The sequence below is a fragment of the Sinohyriopsis cumingii genome, chromosome 4 (assembly GCF_028554795.1).
Source record: "Sinohyriopsis cumingii isolate HCF-2022 chromosome 4, ASM2855479v2, whole genome shotgun sequence".
NCBI classification, from domain to species: Eukaryota; Metazoa; Mollusca; class Bivalvia; order Unionida; family Unionidae; genus Sinohyriopsis; species Sinohyriopsis cumingii.
The window spans coordinates 3,580,447-3,599,208 of NC_142964.1; the positions used below are offsets into that span (position 1 = coordinate 3,580,447).

An 18,762-nucleotide genomic window follows, 5' to 3' on the forward strand; every position below is an offset into this window, starting at 1 on the left:
TATCATTATGCACTAGTATATGCTGTGTATTCTGTATACAGTGGTCATATTGCACTTTAACCATGCAAATTATATATTATATTTATTTCTTCTTCTTCTTCTTCTTCTTATTATTATTATTATCATATTGCTACATTGATTATAATTAAGAGTAATGGATGAGATTCAATATACTATGTTAAACCAGAACTTTGATCAGTTGATCATCGAGTATAAATGAATGATTTATTAGAACCTGCAGATTCCTATATATTTATAGCATAGATAAATACATATGCAACTATTGAATTCCCGATTATCCAAACGACTATCAGATTCTCATCGAGTTCAGACCATTTGGGTTTTGGTTGACATGCATTTGGTGGTTTCGGTTGGTGTTTGGTGTTCTACGGTACAGGATCACTTTGTAGATTATATCTTGCAGAGTCCAGCAGAATAAAGTACCTAGCTACAGGCTGGTAGCTGAACTGGGTTTGTCCGATTTTGAAACTCGAACCGGCAGCTTTTCTGGTAACGAGTACAAGACCTTAACCAGTGAACCGCCGCTGCTTTCTACTTACACTTATATTCAGTACCCGACGATATTTCAGTCGTTTGCAGACGAGTTGTGATAATAATTGTATTTTTTTAATAAGTTAGAACAATAGTAAGGAATGACACCGATTTGAAATACTGATTATTGTTGTGCATGCGCACGAAAAATATGTCCATAGAAAAGTGTATGTCTGAATGTCCTTCTTGCACGTTTACGTGTTCTGAAGTTTTGAACATGATGATATAAAATATGCAACACATGTAATAAAAATATATCTGATAGGAAATGAAACGTAAAGGCTGTCATTATTATTATTATTATTATTATTATTGTTGTTGTTGTTGTTGTGGTTTATTGTTGTTGTTGCTATCTTTGAATCCTAACTAACGTGTCACGAAACAGAACAGCGTGTCTCACTAGCGTGATCGTATTTCAATGTCTTGATCGATTAGGTGTAATAAACAATGTATTGACCTTGTTTAGGAGCAGATATGAAGATTTGTTGAGCCATATTACACTTCGACTTCGCCCCCATGGAATATATCTTTGCTCTGGGTGAATAAATCTTCCTATATGATCCTAACAATGGCAACAATATGTATAATATTCACACCTCTTCATTAATTGGTTGTTATTCCAGTTGAATAAAAAAACAACAGCTGTTGCAGCAAAAACAACAACAATAATAATGATAATAATAATAATAATAATAATAATAATAATAAGAAGAAGAAGAAGAAGAAGAAGACGAAGACGAAGAAGAAAAAGAATCTACTTGAATATATGGATATAATAAACAAAAAATGTTGTAAGACCCTGTTCGAACTATGTACATTGTGCATCTACAGTACAAAAATAGCGTGATAACAAAGTGAAAAGTTTGAGAATTTATACTTTCAGCAGTAATGTATTTGTCAAGTCAAACAGGAGCCACTTTTCATCCACTGAATTAGATTATAATTAAATGCATTTATATTTGCACTTTCTCTAATTTCTTTTGGAATTCTATTCTAAATTAGTGATCCTGAATATTAAAATTTTTTCTTAACCAGTTCTTTATTTTGTTTTGGAATGGAAAGGTGCGTTAGCTGGAATTGGTCTTAACCAATTTAAGTGTTGCATTTTCTTTCCAGCAGGAAATAGTTATTTGAGCTATAATGAGGCCATATTGTTATTGTTGTCTGAGAAATATTGTACAATATTTATATGTGAAAGAAATAATGGCTCGACTTTTAGCAATACGTGTATATAGCTAATGGGATATGGAGTTCTCATGGTTTAACAGACTTTCCAAAACCAGGACGTCAATAGCGTTGTATTTGACCAATTTATCCAGAAATTTTTTCCAACCACCCTCTCTTTAACATTTCTGTTTTGAAAACAATGTAGGTCTGCCGCGTCAAGTTTGTGTTATTACGCCGCTCAATGCCAAAACCGAGTAAAGTATGCGATAAAATAGTTCTTGAAATGGTGAGAAGTTTGTTTTGAAACATCTCGAGAGACGGCTTACCAAGTGTTTTAAGCTTTACAAGTAATCAAAAACGAGTGACACACTACATGTTGACGAAAAATATCGATTTTATACCACTCATCGTATTTCCTCGGTATGCGTCATGGGAACGTGAGCACAAGTAGCAGCGAAGTACACAATCCTTTTATTATATAGAAAAGGAATCTTGGAATAGGTTAGGAACTTAGGGTGGAGAAATATAAAGAGACAAGAACCACCACTCAAAACTTGAATCTAGGTGGGTATTCCTGAAATTTCTATTTCTGAAAATAAGATTTAAGAAAAGAAAAGATTTGTTTGTTTTAAACTGCTGTGGAAGTTCTAATGGTAATACATACAATATACATTCGGACAGCTCTGATTTCTAATTGAGAAGGTCACGTAGTGGAGGAAAGGAGGTCTTGGAGGAAATCAACAACCTCATACCGGTAACATAATAGCTTAAAATAGCCAGAAACGGGAATCGAACCTTGGACTGCAGAGTGTCAAAAAATATCCGCTTTGCCACTTCACTTATTTATTCATCAAATTATAAGAAAAACGTTTTCGTATTGACTGATTCATATACAGTGCTTCTAGTTCTCCTTCAGAAGTTGAAAATTAATGTTGCAAACAAGAATTCAGTACCACCATAAACCACGGTACTGCATTCTTCCACAATGAAATAGTTCCATTTAGTTTCTGTCAGGGATTTAAAAAAAAATATTTTCGAATTGTCTAATCGTTTGATTGTCTCAATGCACTTAGCTGTAGTCAAATATGTCTCCTTAATATACGATCATATTGATATAATAGTAAACGAATCATGAAACGTGACATATCGAATAAAAAAATAATTACATGAATGTAAATAATTATGTCAAGAAAAGAAGGAATTGCACAGAAATTGGACAGTATGCTGTCATACAGATGGAGTAAAATATTTTGAGTATGACGTCAGTGGGACGATTCAGTATAAACCAGACTTGTTATCGATTGTCCGTTTTATGTTCATGTAAGCAAATTAAAATTATGTCGAGATTCACACACACACACACACACACACACACTGAAAATAGCATTGTTTTTAAAGTGTTCTTATAAAGCAATTTGATATATAAATTCTGTTGGTATAATAAATTGTAATTCGCCAATGGCACATGAATACGCATATAAAAATATGGTTTGATCTATCGGATATTGCTTCTATACTCTCCAGACTCCAGATCAGTGATGAGTTTTCACTTATTAATCATTATTGACATAAGATAATATCGAAACAAAATGAATAATCCCCCGTTTTCTAATGAATTACACATTTTACACAATTTTCCTTCTCTATCTCTGTCTGTCTGTCTGTCTCTGTTCGATGATCCGACAGCAGACTAAATACCAATATAGAAACAGGAACGGACAATTAAAATAAATGATCGCTATCTCTCTCGATCGATCGATCGACAACGTTTCTAGACCTAAGAATCATGGTAAAATTTACAGACAAACCGACCAGAGGAAAGGGGATAGAGAAAGATGGAGGACAAAAACAATCTTATGGTCGTTGGCAATGTTAATTAATGCTTAATAATGAGTAAGATCGGCTGAAAATAAATTTTAATGCTGTGTTGTTAGTGCTCTACTTTTTTCAATTAAATCATATTTACCAGTGATTCTTCCTCACAAAATGAAACTTAAAGATTTTGGAAGAAACTCTTTAATAAAGAAAGCACATATAGAAAGACAGAGGTAAATTAAAGCGTTAAATAAATCGATGTGCTTTGAAAAGTCCAAGACCCTCTTGGTTGGAACATCATCACGTAACGCATCCTAAGGCAATTTGTCAATGTCCACTGAGTCCAGAGATGAAACCCTCGATTCCATTACTCTAATAACGGCGAGTAGATACGCTTTAACACACGAGAAAATGGGTTTGCTAAGCAGGCATCGTTTATTGTCTGGGTTAAAGAAAGTGGATGACACTACAAAATTAATGTGCCAACACCACCATTACTGTAATATAAAAATAAGATTATATTGAATGTGCAAATAATCTAATCAATAATTTCAGGACATTGGAACTGTGATTGTCCAATTTCTGAACAGTTGATTAAGTTTTTCTTTCTTTTCAACATTTAAACTTATTATGGTAATAGTTTTATAAATATAGCTTGGAAAATACCGGATACCATGTAATTAGTTGGAATATCTTACTGGATACAATATAGTTTGTTGGAATATTTTATTGGATACCGGATTATTAGATTATCTGAGTAAGCTCTATTTCAAACTGCTTCATCAACAGATAAATAATAAACAATTAATAAATAACACATTTGTGAAATGGTATTATAAATGTAAGTTGTCTCTATCTATTTTATTCTTGTTTTGCTTAGGTTTGGTAAAGTCCCTTTTCGTCCAAGATGCAACGGTTTTGATTCGCAGGACGAGCGCAGACACAATTTGAATGTGTTGCCACTGGTATGCACACATTCGAATCTTTCCATTATGTTCTAAAAGTGTTTCCCAAAGGAAAAAAGCAAGTTTCCGTTTTAATTTCTAGCAGTCAAATTCTTCTGATCTTGCTGCAAAAAGCACTATGCGGTATCTAATCTATAAGGCGACAGACAACGTAAGGATGTTCGCCGATTAGGAATTATTGATTCTACAAGGGAAAGGAACAAGAAAAATAAAGAAATTTCGATGAAACCTTTTGCGTCTGAAGGAAATCAAATTAATGGCCTTGAAATGTGTGCCTTATTTAGTTTTCTTACTGCTTTTGGCTGGAAAAACGAATTCACTGAGAGTATTGCAATTTGTAGTTAGTAACGTTATATACATGTGGTGTTTAACTTACGAATATGAGACGTGAGCAGAGGCTGAAAATTTAGTAGTCTGAAACAATGTGTCTGTTTTTCTAGCCTATTTCTGTATGATGAACAGATGAAAATACATTTAACTTGATAAGAATCATATCTCGCCCTTCTGTTCCTCATTATTTTGTTATTTTTGCTAGACTGGTACCGCTTTCCCAGTCGCTGGCACCATTTTCTTGTATTGAATATCAATAATCAGTGAAAGCTAGGGCGAGAACCCGTCTGCCAGATCGACTAATTAGAATCAACATTTCAACATCCGCATCATGCGAAGTGCTTTTGCATCCATGACAGCTGCCGTCGTTCACTGAACCTTCAAAAATTTTGCCATGTGAATGTGATTCCATTGTGGGCTTAACAGAAGACCACAAAAATTTGTTTGAGGGTTGCATTTCTGGAGCGAATTCACTCCCAATGTTCAACGATGTTAATATTTTTTCATGGTAATTGATATTATTCAGTTTTTTTCCTTAAGAATTATTCACTTTATCGTCAAAACAATTATTTTTACACGCATTGGAATTTAGGAAAATATCAATCAAAGTCAGGAAATGTGATTTAAGGTTATGCACAATATAATAATTGGCTTGGCTGGTTGCCAACATAACTTTTTTTAAATAATAAAAATATATTATATTCTAAAGTTTTTAGCTTCTTCACAAGTCTGTCAACAAAAACTAGATCCATTTTAGTCGATTTTGTTTAAGCAATTGGCTTATACTGTTCTTTTTTGACGATGGAATAATTGTAAGCTACATATAAATATATGTAAACATACATGAAAATATGTGAATATTTGGCAAATGATGCCGACGTTTCATGAAAAAATTTTTTTTTTGGGGGGGGATAGTCAAAATGAATAGCCTCTAATTGAAACAGTAGCACGTAATCAAGCAAATATGATGTACCAGGATGAACAACGGAGTCGATAAAAAATAAGAATAAGGAAAATAATTGAGATAAAATGAGAAACGGTTAATTAATATATTTAGGTTAAGGGTATAAAGCTGAGAAAATTAGGAGGAAAAAAGTTGGATGGGGAATAGCAAAAAACGTATAGTTTCCAAGACACAACTAATTTTCCTCTTATTTAAACAGCTCCTCGACAGCTATCCAGGTAAAACTGCACCTGGAGTAAAAACCCTACTTCCTCAGACTACTGACCTCTGTCAATTCGCTCTACCCATCTTATTAGCCATTGAAATTATATATTTTTACGCTTTTCAAAATTAAAGTAAGCCTGTTTTAACTTTAGTAGTTTTAAGTTAAATTCCATTTTTGTAATATAAAATTCTATCAGTAACTTCAAAAATATTGGAATGTTAAATCACAGATATTTCAACTAAAAATTATTGAAACATCCCATCTGCCCTACCTAATTAAGCTTGATTGGACAATATCTCATATATGTCAAACACACAGATGGAGAGCCGATATGTCAGGATTATTTCAGACCGCATATATAGTTTATAGTGTTAATTTGATATTAGGTAATTTGCTATTTAAACAGGTTGTCTTCTACGTAAAAATCTCGATAAATTAACCAGTATGATTCCTCAAAGGTTACTATTCCATTATGTTTGGATGGGTAAATGTGTGTGTGTGTGTGTGTGTGTGTGTGTGTGTGTGTGTGTGTGTGTGTGTGATTTGGATTTTTAACGTAGCTTTAAAAATGTTTCAGTCATATCTCTATGATGTCTGCAGTGTGGCAGTTTATAGTGATGTCTTGCACTGGGGCATCATGCTGCAGACATATAGTATGATGTCCCACCCAGTCACATTATCCTGACACCAGGCCGACCAGTCCTAACACTAACTTCTTAATGCTGAGCGCCAAGCGAGGCAGCAGTTTGTACCATTTTTGTAAGTCTTTGGTATGACTCGGCCGGGAATCGAACCCACGACCTCCCGCATCCGATGCGGACGCTCTAACCACTAGACCACCGGAGGGGCCTGGATGAGTGAATAGATGGATTGATAAATGGATGGAAAATAAATTGAAAACTGATTGTTACTTTTGTTACAAATTAAAACTTCAAAGCATATTTTGATTATTTTAGTCTAATTTCCTTTGAGCTGAATTATACACATTTCGACATAATTTATATTTACTCAGAAATTAAACCAAAGTCCGCGTTGATAATTTTTATCCCGTTTGAATTGGTGTAGACTGTGCACACTTGTCTGAGCCAGCACACTGGCATCAACTCTCCACAATGCGTTTTACAGTCTCATCCTCCATCGTTCTTTTTCCTCTCCAAATATGGTATAACCATCAAGATGTCTTCTTAAAAACGAGATATTTCTATAGCCGACATCTTTTACATCAGCAAGACGAGTTACAGATTGCACTGTGTTGACACTGTTATGCTTTTTTTTTCTCTTTCTAGGGTTTAACGCTATTTTTCAGCACAAGATAGGCTATACATGGCGGCCAGTATAACTGGTGGAGGAAGAACCCTGGAAAACCCAGGGAAGAACCACCGACCCACAAGAAGGCTACTGGCAGGCTTTCCCACGTACCCACGCATAGCCGAGCCTTGGACTCGAACCTACGCAGACAGAGGTGAGATGGCAGTGATCCGGAACGGTGAGCGCTTTAGACCACTCGGCCACTCGGGGCCCCCATTGTTATGCAGATATAATGACAAAGTGGTATGTAAATGTTGTCTTACTGACATGTGGCCAGATCTAATGACAAAGTGGTATGTAAATGTTGTCTTACTGACATGTGGCCAGATATAATGACAAAGTGGTATGTAAATGTCTTACTGACATGTGGCCAGATATAATGACAAAGTGGTATGTAAATGTTGTCTTACTGACATGTGACCAGATATAATGACAAAGTGGTGTGTAAATGTTGTCTTACTGACATATGACCAGATATAATGACAAAGTGGTGTGTACATGTTGTCTTACTGACAGGTGGCCAGATATAATGACAAAGTGGTATGTAAATGTCTTACTGACATGTGACCAGATATAATGACAAAGTGGTATGCAAATGTCTTACTGACATGTGGGCAGATAAAATGACAAAGTGGTGTGTAAATGTTGTCTTATTGACATGTGGCCAGATATAATGACAAAGTGATATGTAAATGTTGCCTTACTGACATGTGGACAGAATTTAGGTAACATCAAGATAATGATGTCAACAAGCAGTAATCGGTAATGCGTTTTGTTCTCCTAATGGATGTCGTCCTCGTCTCATATGGAATATAACTATCTCATGGTCTTGATCACATATGGAATAGAAATATAACCTGTCGATGGCAGCTTGATGCTTCCAAAACTAAGCGTCATCATTTACATAATATATAACTAGTACACATTTCGCATCGCAAAACTTTAACGTATACAAACTAACTTGTCTACTGTATACTAAACAATTTTATGCTCGCTTAACTTGTACCGTTTACAGTGCATTGTGTTTTTTTCCCCCCACAAATCTCGCATAATATTATCAGTATAGCGTATACGTTTTATGTGTTTTATTTCAAAAGTGTCTAATATAAAGATTATATTGGAAAGCAGCGAAAACTGTCCATAAATTCTGAGTAACTCAAATGACAATCGCGGCATTAGTTGAAATGTCATCAACTCACTATCGCTTGCTCACAAAAGACCTAGCAAACTGCTTCCCATGTTGCGCTCTCGCTTCTCGAATCGTCATTGCTACAATAAGTTGAAATCAACCTAATTTTTCAAGGGATTATTAAAATTAAATAAAAATATGAAACTTTTAAGACTTTAATCAACAAGACTAGCACTGTTTTTATTGACATGTCCATCTTTTTTCGTCAAAATTCAACGCAAAAATAAAGCTGAAATGACTACTCGGAACGAGGCTGACCGTGAAACTGTTTATACAAGCTACGGCGTTGTTCACCATCATGACTGGAAAACAAAGTTTGGGCTATGTGTGTGCTGCAGACCTAATGACATTGTGAGGAAACCACGTTTGTTTTTTCAGTAACACTGACCATGACCTTTGACCCACTGACACCAAAATCAACAGGGTTTTCACTACCCAAGTGCTAGCCATTCACAGAGTTTGAAAACTCCACATGGTGTAGAACTAGGGTTATTGTGAAGAATAGCTTTCCTTCCAGTCACAGTAACCTTAACCATTGACCTTTCTATATCGAAATAAATAAGGTTTCCTTTTCACCTCAAATGCATGTCATCCACAAAGTTCGGTAATGGTAGATGATGGAGAACTCGGGTTATTATGAGGACTTTTCTTCTTACAGTTTTAGCGACACTGACCTCTGACCTTTTAATCCCGAATCAATATTCTTTACCCTTTAATCAAACGCAAGCCATTCACATAATTTATTGAATATTGTTGATAACAGATGGACTGAAAACAAGGACCGTCGCAAGCTTGCACAGAACAAAACAGCGCCCAGGACGACAGACACTTTTGACGCCCCCATCCCTGGAAGTAATCCCTTAAACTTTAAACAAATTTTAACGTATTAATAGCCATGAGAATAGTGACCAAATGTAGGTATTTTAAAGAAAAAGCAGTACGTTAATCTAAGTAAAATAAATAATACAAGAACATGCTACGCGAAATGGCACCCCACCAAACCCAATCGGCTTGGCGCCCTTGGGCTCGCCCTTATCACCGCCATGATAACGCAATGCACAACGCCTTATGGTGGATGTATAAAAATGCTAACTTCAGCGATCAGTTTTAGCATATATTCAAAATCATTGAGACGTGAGAGACCGTAGAATAGTGTGCAGAGGTTAAGAATACAATAGAGACGTGAAAGACCGTAGAATAGTGTGCAGAGGTTAAGAATACAATAGAGACGTGAAAGACCGTAGAATAGTGTGCAGAGGTTAAGAATACAATAGACACGTGAGAGACCGTAGAATAGTGTGCAGAGGTTAAGAATACAATAGAGACGTGAAAGACCGTAGAATAGTGTGCAGAGGTTAAGAATACAATAGAGTCGTGAAAGACCGTAGAATAGTGTGCAGAGGTTAAGAATACAATAGACACGTGAGAGACCGTAGAATAGTGTGCAGAATTTAAGAATACAACAGACAGGTGAGAGACCGTAGAATAGTGGGTGGACATTGAGACTTGAGAGACCACATAATAGGGGGTGGACATTGAGACTTGAGAGACGATAGAATAGTGGCGGACGATAAGATTGAGTCTTGAGAGACCGTGGAATAGTGGGCTGCGTATAAGGACATCAGTGAGACTTGACAGACCGTAGAAAAGTGAGCAGAAGATAAGGACATCATTGACACTTGTGAGACCGTAGAAAAGTGGACAGAGGGTAAGTAGATCATTAAGACATGAGAGACCGTGGAATAGTGGGCAGAGGATAAGGACATCAGTGAGACATGTGAAACCGTAGAATAGTGGGCAAAGGATAAGAATACAACGTAGAAAAGATACAGAACAAACAAAATCAAGAACTAGAAAGATCTCATTCAGTAATTTGAACATAAGAGTTAAGACCAAGTTTCTGGCAGATGAAAACATTCGATTTACTCTGACCCTTACCATATTGTCTTATTAATATTTATTCGTTAGGAACTCATATATCAAACATATGACAAGAATAAACATACACAAACAACAATGCGAATAAAAGGTTACGATCGGCTTTAAACACAAATTGCTTCAAATTTGAAAGTAGCGCTGTTGCATAATTTGAGTCTCCGTTGACTTTAAAGAAGCCATAATGATAAATACTGAATAGATGACTTCTTATTTTTTTCTACTAGGAATGAGGTCAATGGGGAAATTCACGAAGAAAGAAGTAGAAAAGTGGCTAAAAGTGGAATGGAGAGAGAGAGAGATAGAGAGAGAGATAGACAGAGAGAGAGAGAAATGTATTGTTCCGTGGTGCTGATACATTCTGTGAACACATTGCCTTACTAAAGTATTATAGGTCATGGTGTCTGCTGATTGAAAGAAGAGAGGTCATTAGACGATAAAATCATTTCTTATATCATTACGTTAGACAACCAAACACGCATAAAGGCGTAAAACTGGAAGGTATCAAATTTGATGTTCTATGTAAACTTGCCATCTCTTAGAGTATGGAGTGACGCTAATTGGGAAATTTCGCTCTCAAAGCAGATTTATTAAAAGCCACGCCTGATTAAGAACTCCAATTAAGTCTGATGCTGATAGAAACCGGAATGGAACTGAATAACTAATAGCCTGAAATTGGCCTTAACTAAACTCCTATGAAATACCTGTGAGAGACAGACAACAAAAGATTGGAAAACTGAATATAGCACTTAAATTATATATATGTATTGTTATTAAGGTTTATATGCAATTGAAATGAGTGTCATGTTGGATTTTTAATATATTATCAAGACAAAACATTTTGCCTCGTAATAACGAAACATATTGACAAGGACATGGATAATTTTATTTTGGATTGGAAAATTAAGTGGACAGTGTGAAGGTGCATACATAATTGGTTATTTATGGCTGTCTGTCTATGTCTATGCACTTTTTTATGTCTTTTTGTACTATGTAGGTAATCAATTATGTATGTATGCATGTATGTATGTATGTATGTATGTATGTATGTATGTATGTATGTATGTAAGTATGTATTAGATATATAGGCTGATAGGTAGTTGATACGAGTACGTACTCGTCATTTGTTTGGGTTTCATCGTACCCCGTTCTGCAGTCAAGCGATATGTATTACCCCAGGAGCTGATAGGCATACCTATGACACACTTATCACACTCGCACAGTATGACAATTAGTCATGCTGCAGACTATTTTTTTTATTATCATGGTGTGTGTGTGTGTGTGTGTGTATATATATATATATATATATATATATATATATATATATATATATATATATATATATATATATATATATATATATATATATATGGATATTAAACTTTAATGTGATTAAGATCCACCTATCAGGAAGCAACAGCCCCCCCCCCCCCCCGTTGTGTCCCAGCTGTCGATTTTAATCCGACTGTATTAATATTAGGTTCTACAAATTCATCATATAGGTTGATGGATGAGTGATACGGATGCAGTCAACTGCCTTGGTTAAATACGCCTCTTTTAAACGCGGGATAAATACCAGCTGTCAACGTTTGTAGGTACATATGTTATGTTCATTCCGTTCATTTGTAACGAACATACAAGCTTTTTACAGATAAAGAACCCGAATTAACGTATCTAAAAGTAAACATATTTTTTTACCACGCTACAATACACTAAGTCAGAAATATGTATGCATTAAAATGTGTTTTGATAACAGACTGTCTGTCAGGTTCAATGGATTTTGTGAGGAAAATGTACGCCACTCCGCATGGTTGCATGCTTGCATTCGCTCGCATGCTAGTGTGTACGTGTTTAGAGACTGAACAGGAGATTCCTTGTTTCTTGTTTCCTTCAGCCTTATCTTTAAGAAAGATTTATTAGGGTAAGGATTTCAAATGAAAGTAATATCTTAAGTCTTTTTATTGATGACTGATTAAAGGTCTACGTCTATGATTTATACACAGCAGATAAATGGCATGCGGTTAATTGACTGTGAGTAAAATGTGTCTGATATATCATTGTTGTGTGAACTGTAGCAACGATGTAATTATATATAACAAATGACTCTTTCGGAGAAAATTCAACGGCACGGTTGGCATTCATCAAAAGTGTTATCAGACAATACTTGATAATCCAAGCAAAACTAACCCCTATCGTGTATGATTAAACATTGATCGTCTTGAAACGTTCCGTCAAAAGTAATTGACTGATTTGACGTTGGTAATCAGACTGTGTGTGTAGACAATCAGAGACAATTGAAATGGGAAAATCTAAGCTTTTATGACGATGACGACTACAATGATGATGATGATGATGATGATGATGATGGTGATGATGATGATGATGATGATGATGATGATGATGATGATGATGATACAGTAATAATAATAATAATTATACAGTTACAGTAATAATAATAATAATAATAATAATAATAATAATAATAATAGTTGTTGTTCTTCTTGTTGTTGTAGGGTTTAACGCCATTTTTTCAGCACAAGATCTGCTATACATGGTGGCCCGTATAAATGGTGGAGGAAGAACCCAGGAAAACCCCAGAAAGAACCATCGACCCACGAGAAGCTACTAGCAAGCTTTCTCACACACTCACATACCCACATTGGCCGAACCAGAGACTCGAACCCACGCCGACAGAGGTATTATAATAATAATAACAATAATAATAATGATAATAACAATAATAATAATGATGATGATAATAATAATAATAATAATAATAATAATAATAATAACAACAACAACAACAACAACAACAACAACCATGGTTCTCTCCCACATCCTCATTTCTTTTTAAACTATTGTATTATGATCAATGTCATCGTCATATATATGATAAAGAAGAAATTGAATATAAAGAAGCATTATGGAAGTGTACTATAGCTTGAAGCATTTTTACACTACTTGACTGCAGAGGAGTTCTGTATTGCTAATTTTTGCTTTGTGGAAATTTTTATTTCACAGAGAAAGAAAGTTATATAATACATATATATAATACATAAGAGTCCTCCGAAAGAAGAGAAATAATTCACATGCACAGTCCGATTCCGATTGTATAAATAAATCACATGATGAGTCCGATTCGAGAAAGAATTCACATGAACAGTCCGATTCCGATTGTATACATTACTCACATGATCAGTCCGATTCGAGAAATAATTCACATGCACAGTCCGATTCCGACTGTATAAATAAATCACATGAACAGTCCGATTCGAGACATAATTCACGTGCACTGTCCAATTCGAGAAATAATTCATATGAAGAGTCTGATTCGAGAAATAATTCACATGCACAGTCCGATTTCGATTGTATAAATAAATCACATAAACAGTCCGATTCGAGAAATAATTTATGTGCACTGTCGAATTCGAGAAATAATTGACATGCACAATCCGGGTAGAGCTTTATAAGGTATTTTATCTTTAATAAAAAATATTTCCTTTCCATTAAAGGAATTCAAATTTCCATTATTTTGCTAACAAAGAGGGGGATATTATATATAGTTATTTTATAATTAAATGAATAATCTTATATCTAACGGGCATATGACAGGAACAACTTGTAAGGGATGCGGATTTTCTATCTCGCGTAAAACTCAAATGAAAACAATTCAAATTCAGTTTATTGTATGAAACTATGAAACATTTTGCAAGGCAGTGTAGAAATATTGTAACATGAGTTTAATATAGCAAATATGGCTGCATATATATATATATATATATATATATATATATATATATATATATATATATATATATATATATATATATATATATATATATATATATATATATATGTGTGTGTGTGTGTGTGTGTGTGTGTGTGTGTGTGTGTGTGTTATCCAAATGACAGCATATTGCTTGGCGAAATTAAATTTGAATCACATGATTTCCTACTGTGTAAATTCTCAAACGTGTCTTACTACATGCTTATTGTTATAACAAATTATAGTGTCAATATTGGTTAGTTGCTTTCCTATTAATCTTGTGGGATAACTGATAATTATTTTACCATTATCATTTGGGGGGGGCAGTGGCAGGTTGGGGTCTGATAATGTCACGTGCACTCATTAGCACAAAGAATATCGTGTGCGCGAGCTCACATTAACAATCCGCAAATTAATTATTAACAACGAAAAGGAAGAACGTATCTGTTCAATACTATAAACTAAGACCTGATATTTAAGCTGAAATGTTATTAAATGTATTATAAATAGAAAAAAGGAAGCAAACGTACGTACGCACGCACGCATACACGCACGCACGCACACACGCATGCATGCATGTATGTATGCATGTATGTATGTATGTATGTATAGTTGTGGTTGTAATGGGGTTTAACGACATTTTTCAGCACAGGATAGGCTATACATGGCGGCCTGTATTAATGGTGGAGGAAAAACCCGGGTAAACCCTGTTAACAATCACCGACCCACAAGAACCTACCGGCAAGCTTTCTCACATACCCACATTAACCGAGATGTATGTATGTATGTATGTATGTATGTATGTATGTATGTATGTATGTATGTATGTATGTGTGTATTTATGCGTGCGTGCGTGCGTAAGTACGTAGGTACGTACGTATGTATGTATGTATGTATGGATGGATGGATGGATGGATGGATGTATGTATGTATGTATGTATGTATGTATGTATGTATGTATGTATGTATGTATGTATGTATGTGTATGTATGTATGTATGTATGTAGTTGTGGTTGTAATGGGGTTTAACGACATTTTTCAGCACGGTATAGGCTATACATGGCGGCCAGTATTAATGGTGGAGGAAGAACCCGGGTAAGCCCTGGAAACAATCACCGACCCACGAAGGCTACCGGCAAGCTTTCTCGTATACCACATTAGCCGAGATGTATGTATGTATGGATGGATGGATGGATGGACATCAAATGTTTACTTGTCCATTATTTAGACCTGCTACACCATATGATTATGTGCACCTACCAACCACCATACCCTCACACACACACACACACACACACACACACACACACACACACACACACATATATATATATATATATATATATATATATATATATATATATATATATATATATATATATATATATATATATATATATATATCCTATCGGTAGCTCGAGTGCAACGTGGTGAGTCCTTCATGAGAAATTATATTTTCCTCGTTAATTTATTATTTTTATTATTATTATTATTATTGTTATTATTATTATTAGTAGTAGTAGTAGTAGTAGTGGTAGTGGTAGTGGTGGTGGTGGTGGTAGTACAGATATGAATGTATATAGTAGCATTTAAAGGCACATAAGCACAATAGCTGCCATGTGGTGCCAACTAAACGCTTATATAATTAAAAAAGTGTAAAATCAGTTGCACAAAAACCTCAGGAATAAGAAGTTCGTTTAAATAAATGGAAATGTGAATTACAACAAAATTAAATGTAAACGTAAAACAATTGTTGAAATTCTCATCAATGAATATGAAATAACAGATAAGTGCAAGACATTTAACATGTAAAGTTCCTATAACTTATGCTTTCTTGTGTGCGTGTGCGTCTCTCTCTCTCTCTCCCAAATCAATGGTAAAATTACATATTAGGCAAATTGAAGTACGTGTTTGGGAGATGGCAAACAAAGCATGCTTAGGACAACTTTGACAAAGGAAAATCTAGCTTTATGCAGGAAAGGTTATTAGTTCATGTTAGGATGTAGAAAATATATTTTGCCGAAAGAGATTATAATTTTCGATTGAATACTAATTGAAGTACTTTTCTCAAGTTCAAAACAATGTAAGCAACCAATCCGTTATCAAATAATATATAAATTTAAGGAAATGTTTTCAGTATTTTATTTCTTTGTCATTTATACCACAAAACTGAGATGTCCAGAATATGAAAATAGATATAAAGGATTGGAAAACAAGATACTTGTATAAATACCACACCTTTGAAAAAGAACAGTGCCATTATATGCTCCACTCGCACATCAACGACACCAAAGATGATGCTGTATAATGTATGCCTCTGATGACAAAATGAAAATTATCTGTCCCCATTTTTATTTATTTATTTCATTTAACTGCAAAACGTCCAGTGTCACACCATGGTTTTGCTGATATTCTTGTGTACAGTATGATATATTTTGTCTCTCCCCGATTCATTTGTGCCTCAGCACGCACTGATTGTATCGTCCGCGTTATCGGAACCCCCATGATTTGTCTAGTTTTCGAAAACCCGTGAGCTTTAATATGAGTAATTTTCAGACAAACTGAGTGACAAAGCTACTAGCTGCAAAAGTATGTAGATCGAAATACACCAGGCTGTACACATTGCTGAGTGTTAAATCCATACGTTTTTAACCTTTGTGAAGATTTGTGGACTGTGGGGGATAGAGAATCATTCCTATGTGTGAAATATTTTGAGCATCCGTCAAATAAAAATTCATCATGAATATGCATGCAGAATTGTATTTATTGCTTTGTTCAAGATTTTCGTTAACTATTATTATTATTATTATTATTGTTGTTGTTGTTACAGGTTTGTTTTTCTATCATGAGACCCTTATACAAGGAACAATTATTGCAAAATATGGGAAGGGGATATTTTTTTTAAGTTATTAATGTAAATCTCAAGGTTTACCGAGTACTCTGACTCAAAGACTGAACTTCCAACAATAAAGTTATATACATAATTAAAATACAGATCCGTTTCAGTTGTTTAATAGATATTGTCTGAGTGAGGGGGGAGGGGACAATTACGTAACCAGAAATACTTGAAGGAGGGTATTACGCCATCAAAAAAAAAATACAATGTAGCGCAATTCTTGTAAATTTCGAAATGATATAGGTGGATGCTTCATCGGTAGAGGATATACCTGCTGAGGGCATAACATTTTACGATTAATATGTATTATTGAAAATAAATACGTCCAAATTGTGTGTGATGAACACATTTCTTGAAAGCATAATTAGTATATAGCACGTTCTCAAGTTGTATGACAGTCTCTGTCGATTGTCATTTTCGGCTAGTACATGTATATATTTTGGTGAAATTTCAGTGTGTGCAATTGCAAACCGCCTCTACATATTTCTTTGCTACACGAGAGAGAGAGAGAGAGAGAGAGAGAGAACTCACCTGCAGCCGAATTTCATCTCACATGATGTTGCGCTTTCACCATACGGCTAAAAGGTTGTCAGGGAACAAAGTCAGGGTATCCTAACTACAATGCGTCTTACACTGAATAGAATTATCCATGTGTCTCTACTTATCTATCACTAAACAATAATGCATATAGAAACAACACCTATGGTGTGAAGCGAGAGCTATCTTTACTGTTACCGCACGGTTGATGTTATGATATTGTGTAACGAACTCCGCTGTAAAATCCTCCAATGCATCCTAATAACACACTATTTCTCACTGCAGTCTCGCCTTGTAACCGAGCGCCAGGCTTCTCGGAATAAAAATGAGAATTAGCAAATACTTCTGCACCTCTACGTGCTAAACCATCCTCATTCAAATGCAAGACGGTCTATTCGCTTTTTATCAAAAGCAATCGAGACCGGGTGACCAACAATAAAAGCGATACTCTTCAGTTAGATAGCTTAATGTTGTACGAGTTCTCCAATGAATAGTATGCAGTTTCACGCACACATTTTACAACCTTTAATACCAGCCGAAAAAAGTATATATTAAACCACATGTCGTTAATTTATTAGTCCACGTTCTGAGACGAATTTATATTATCCTGATCTCAAAATTAAAAGGTCTGTTTCAACAAGGTTTAGAATGACGTATTGGACAAGGTATAGAACGTTTGGTAGCGTGTGTATATTTTTGGTTCATTTCTAAAGCCTTTTCTGAAAGTTGGCAATAAAGAAATTTGGAGAGTAAACATAATGGCTATACGTTTAATGACACACCTTGTATCAATAAATAGAAGTATATTTGCTCAGTGCTTCGAACCATTGAAAGGCTTCCATCTTGCTTTTATTTAGGTTTAAGTGAAGACTAGAGGCCCAAAAGGGCAGAACTCATTTATTTGATGGTATCGGTACAATTTCTTCCTCTCTACATATCTCGAAATATCCTTCTAGATAGTAATCTGTATGCCTGTCTGCCTGCCCGTCCATCACGTCTTCCTCCCATTTATAGTTCCATCAATATATCTCTCTAAATAGATTAAGTTCTGAGTATTTATTACAAAACATTCTTGTTACTGATAAACTCTGTTGTTTTATTATACTCAGTAGCTATATAAATAACCAAATAAC

General features: G+C 34.9%; 1 protein-coding gene across 1 annotated transcript in view; it reads right to left on the reverse strand.

Moving 5' to 3' along the window:
- LOC149800544 (repulsive guidance molecule A-like) overlaps window positions 1-18,039 on the reverse strand; it is a 47,102-nt gene extending 29,063 nt beyond the window's left edge. Inside the window, exon 1 of the mRNA XM_089954482.1 lies at window positions 17,624-18,039. Within this exon, the coding sequence (XP_089810608.1) occupies window positions 17,624-17,640 (17 nt within the window). The 5' untranslated portion in view covers window positions 17,641-18,039. The remainder of the gene's footprint in view (window positions 1-17,623) is intronic.
- Between the last annotated feature and the right edge of the window lie 723 nt (window positions 18,040-18,762).